Here is a 4915-nt window from a genome sequence, read left to right on the forward strand (position 1 = left end):
GCAGGCGCGGGCGCACGCGCCGCCGCCGCCGCCGCTCCTGCCCTCCGGCGGAGGTGGGGGAAGGGGAAGCCGTTCCATTTAACCCTGAGTGCCCCGCACCCTTCTTGCTGCGCCCTATTCGCAGCTCGTCAATTCTTCTTCCTTTCACTTTCCTTCCACGTCGGGCTCACTCCCTTCCCCGACACCAAAGTCCGATTTATATTCCAGGTGAAGTGGAGCGAGCCGGGACCCTAACCTCTCCTTGCCACTGCACCCCGCCCCCCAACCCTTTTACATAGCTTTCTACCCAACTCGGCAAATTTTGCAATAGGGGGAGGGATTTTTAAAATTGCATTTGCAAAGTTCGGTCTCTGGGCAGGCGAGGGGGGAGGGAGAGAACGGGGAGCAGGCCCCGCCCCTGCCGCCCTTTGCAAATAAAAATCTAAGGGGGGGGGGAGGAGCAGGAAGTGGCGGTGCGAGGGCTGCTGCACAGCTAGCAGAGCCGCGGTCCGGACGGCAGCGCGTGCCCCGATCTCTCCGCCTCCCCCTGCCCGCCAGCCCGAGGCCCCCGAGCTCAGCCCGCCGCCCCAGCAGTAGCGCCCAGGGCAGCCCCAGCAGCAGCGCCATGGCCGGGTGGAACGCCTACATCGACAACCTCATGGCGGACGGGACCTGTCAGGACGCGGCCATCGTGGGCTACAAGGACTCGCCCTCCGTCTGGGCCGCTGTCCCCGGGAAGACCTTCGTCAACATCACGGTAGTGCGAGGCCCGCGCGCCCCGGGGCACCGGCCGGCCGGGACCCAGAGGAAGGGACTGGGGTGGGGGCGGGCGCGGTCCGGGGAGGGCGGCGCAGGGCCGCCACCGGGTCCTGGCCCCTGACGGGGCGCAGATGGCGGCTGCACGTGAGCGGGCCCTCCGTTGCCCCCGAGCCCTACACCCCGGGGCGGCGGTGCCCGTCCCTCCCGCCGCCCCGTTCCCCGCGACGGGGCGTTACATCCGGGACACAAGGCGGGGAGGGGCGCGCCGCCCGGTGCCGAGGCCCACTTCCGCCTTGTCTAGGGTGGGGCGGGCTCCGGCTGGGCCGGAGACCGGCGGGCGCTTGGGGACCCCCGGCCCGGCTTCCGGCGGCCGGGTCGCGCTCCGCCACCTTTGTTCCTCCTGCCGCGGGAGGGAGCCCCGGGCGCATGGCTTGGGTCGCACACCGGTCCCCGGGGCTCCCCGCCCTCCCGGCTCCGTTAGAGAGGGCGAGGCCGCCACAGCACCCCCCCCCCGGGTCGGCACGCCGTGCCCCGCATTCCTGGGAGGCCCGTCCCGGAAGTCCCCTCGCCCTCCCTTCCCGCCATCCGGCGAGGCCCGGAGCGGGGGAACTTTGTGAGAAGTTGTAGGGTGGCGTGAGCTGAGGAATGAGGGATGACTTTTGCTGTCCCCATCACCACCTCCCCTGTCCACACTGCCCGGAAGTGGGGAGGGGGAGCGGAAGTTCAGGAGGGGGGGAAGGGGATTTCCGGGCGGGAGGGGACCGGATGTGGGGGTTTGGGGGGTTAGGGGGAGGAGGAAGAAAGGTTCTCTGGGGGTAAGTAGACCCGAGGGCTGGGTTTGCAGGTATAACCCTGGGCCCCCTTCAGAAGTTTTCCAACTTTCCCAGAAGGCCCCCAGGGCTCTGTTTCCTCTTCTTGGGGCGCTGATACCTGGACCTAAACCCTTAGTCACTTGGAGACCCAGGCGTCCGGGCACCTAACAACTCCTGCAGAACCTTTGACCAAATAAGGGCAAAGTTGCTTCTCCTGCTTCGCCCGCCTCCTCCCTTCCCCTCTGAGCTTCTGCTTTTCCTGAAGGAGAGTTCTGTGCATCCAAAGGCTCCCCATTCCATTCCACTCCCCTCCTCTGCCGGGATTTTGGTCCCCTTTATTTCCTGGATTTGCTTTCCTTTCTAAATGAGATCGAAGTTTCCAGAGGACTATGTAGTCCCTTCCTAGGAACATTTTCTGGCTTTGAGGACCATGATTCTTATGTATACAAACTTTCAACAGCTCTTTTAAGTTTTTTTTAGAATTTTATAGATGTGCACAAAGCAGATAACCTCCTCCTTCGGGGGTGGGGGAGGGGTTTTAGCTTCCCCCCTAGAAGTGGAGGGCAGGTGGGTCCTGGAGGAGGGTGGGAACCTTGGTGTACTAACTTTTGATGGGTGCTTTGCTCCCCTTCCAGCCAGCTGAGGTTGGTGTTCTGGTTGGCAAAGACCGGTCAAGTTTTTTCGTGAACGGGCTGACACTTGGGGGCCAGAAATGCTCTGTTATCCGGGACTCGCTGCTGCAGGATGGGGAATTTACCATGGATCTCCGTACCAAGAGCACCGGCGGGGCTCCCACCTTCAACATCACTGTCACCATGACTGCCAAGAGTGAGTTTCTTTTACCTACTCTCCAGCTCCAAGATCCCCAATGTACCTCCTCGTGGTCTTCTGGGTTCTTTTTCTGTGTGCTTCCCCCAGTGTGGAGGGACCGCACCAGCCTGGCGGGCACTGGGACGCTGGATGGTTCCTCCAGCTGTGTCTCAGTTCCTCATCTTGTAACATAAAGACGTTCAACTGAGTTACCTCCTACCTAAGTCCCTTCCCGCCCTGAGCCTTTTGGGAGGAGAAACTCCCGATTTCTTGGACGAGGTAGACTGGCGATCAGAAGTTGGCACTTCACCTCGGTTCTTTGAATTCTTCTGTTACGTACAATCTCGAGGTGGCAGGCCAACAATGGTTATGTGTCGCCTGAACCAGAGTCTGTGGTCTGCAGGGGCCTGACCTCTCAATTTTAGCATGCTCCTCTCCAGCTTTAAGCTCTACTTCCCCCTCCTGAAAAGCCCTATTGTTTCTGGGTGACTGACAGCCTGCCTGTGTGTGTGGGGGGGTGGCTGACAGAGAGGAGGTTGGGTTACAGCCCCCGGGGCTGGACAGCTGCTCAACAGCTGGCAGGGGTGGGATGGGGACACCTGGGTCCTAGCCTCCTTTCTCTTTTCTGCAGCGCTAGTCCTGCTGATGGGCAAAGAAGGGGTCCACGGCGGGATGATCAACAAGAAATGTTATGAAATGGCCTCCCACCTGCGGCGTTCCCAGTACTGACCTCTTCCACCCCCCCCCCCACTGCTTTTGCACCCCTCTCCTTCCCATACACACACGTACACCATTTTTATTTTTTGGGCCATTACCCCACACCCCTTGTTGCTGCCAAAACCACATGGGCTGGGGGCTGGGGCTGGATGGACAGACACCTCCCCCTGCCCATACCCATCCTGTGTGTGGTTGGAAAACTTTTTTGTTTTTCAGGTTTTTTTTTTTTTTTTCTGAATAAAAAAGATTCTACTAACAAGGTGCCGTGTGGTTTGGCCTGGGTGTCAGGATGGACCGTCCCCATGACCTGCCTCCTTTACCTTGGCTTGTGGGTTAGAAAGGGGTTGCAGGCATTACAAAGTCTAGAAATGTGGGCTTCCTTCCATCTGGGCCAGCCCTCAGCACCTGCCTCTGGTCTATCTGGTCAGGTGGCCCAGCCTTGCCACAGCGGCACTTCCTAGCTGAGTTGGGAGAGATGGAAAAGAGCCAGCCCGGCGAGCACGGGTCCAGGCCTGCGGGCAAGGCAGGGCCAGTTGAGTCATCTTGTGTGGGTGGGGCTCCCCCTCTGAGTCACAGTGGATGCCTGCTGGGGCTGTCCCCATGGCTACAGGTTACTCTCCAGGCACTCCCCTGCCCCTTTATGGCAAAGAAAAAGAAGGGGGGGAGGTGCAATTCCCCCCCCAAGGATAAGGAGTTCACCTGTGTGACAATGAGCTCACCCTTCCTCAGTTCACAAAATTTTTTTTATTGACCCCGTAAGTGACGACCCAGTCCCTCTATACCCTGACCCCTTCAAAAGGATGGGGTTGGGCAAGGGAGAAAGCTGGGCTGGAAATGTTCCGTCCCTCAACACAGAAGATCGGAGGGAGGCAAAAGGGCTGTGCAAATAGGTCATTGGAAGGCGTGGGAGGGGGGCAAGGGCAGTATTAGACCAGCAAGGCTGCCTCTGAAGAGCAGGAGGGAGAGGGCGGGGGGTCTGCTGGAGACCCCAGGAAGACTGGGGGGGTTGGGGCCAGGGAGCCAAAGGAGGTGGGAAGTGTGGGGCTGGAGCCCAGAAGCGGGGTCCGTTCTGAGGCAGGTTGGTCCCCTGGCTCCCCTTCATCACCCTCTTGCCCCTGAGTTTCTTCCTCCTGCTCCTCATCCCCTGGACCCCGATGCACGGGCTGCTTGCAGATGGGGCAGGTCTTCCGAGTCTGGGTGAGCCAAGGGTCCACGCAGCGGCTGTGGTAGGCTGCAAGAGGTACCAGGTGAGGCCCTGGGCGCATGCAGGGAGGCATGGGGGCACGGGCCCAGGGAGTGGGGGCTCTCACCATGAGCACAGGGGAGCACCCTCAGCCTGTCTCCGTCCTCATACTCGTCCAGGCAGATGGCACACACATCGTACTGGTCTCCTGGGGGAAGGAAGGGAGTCCTTTCACCAAGCCATCCTGGACCAAGGCCCTGGAGAGCGAACTCTGGGAGGCCTGGACCCCCACCAGTTCCTCGCGCTGATCTTACAGAGCCTGGGGGAGAGCTGAGGAGGGCAGGGTGAGGCCTCAGCAGGGCACAAGGGATCAGGAGTTGAAGGGACCAGTAAAGAGAAGCAGAGGGAAGAAGGGAAGTGGGTTTCTGAGGGGGAGGTGTGAGGGCGGGGAGGAGCGGAAGGGGGAGGGGTAGGGCTTCTGCTGCGACCTTATATGGGCACTGGTGGCTCCAGGACCTGGAGACCCAGCCCCCCACCCCTCACCTGTGCCTTCCTCCTCAGACCAGCTCCTCCCCACTCCTTCCACATCTCTGCTCTCTTTACCTCCTCCCTTCCAGGCAAGGTCAGTCCTCCATCTCCCCCCCCCCCCCCCCCC

General features: G+C 61.0%; 2 protein-coding genes across 3 annotated transcripts in view; one reads left to right on the top strand and one right to left on the bottom strand.

Moving 5' to 3' along the window:
• The first annotated feature begins 434 nt into the window (after positions 1-434).
• Positions 435-3135, top strand: PFN1 (profilin 1). The gene is made up of 3 exons (XM_029928551.1): positions 435-736; positions 2186-2378; positions 2992-3135. The coding sequence occupies exons 1-3, from the start codon at positions 605-607 to the stop codon at positions 3087-3089; spliced, it is 423 nt and encodes a 140-aa protein (XP_029784411.1). The 5' UTR covers positions 435-604; the 3' UTR covers positions 3090-3135.
• Positions 3136-3802: 667 nt separating this feature from the next.
• The window catches only part of RNF167 (ring finger protein 167), a 4889-nt gene continuing 3776 nt past the window's right edge, over positions 3803-4915 (bottom strand). For both annotated transcript variants that reach the window (XM_029928495.1, XM_029928496.1), the window contains 2 exons: positions 4388-4468; positions 3803-4308 (listed from right to left, as the gene is read on the bottom strand). In XM_029928495.1, the coding sequence (XP_029784355.1) occupies positions 4004-4308; positions 4388-4468 (386 nt within the window). In that variant the 3' untranslated portion in view covers positions 3803-4003. The remainder of the gene's footprint in view (positions 4309-4387; positions 4469-4915) is intronic.

Source organism: Suricata suricatta, chromosome 17 (assembly GCF_006229205.1).
Source record: "Suricata suricatta isolate VVHF042 chromosome 17, meerkat_22Aug2017_6uvM2_HiC, whole genome shotgun sequence".
Classification (NCBI taxonomy): Eukaryota; Metazoa; Chordata; class Mammalia; order Carnivora; family Herpestidae; genus Suricata; species Suricata suricatta.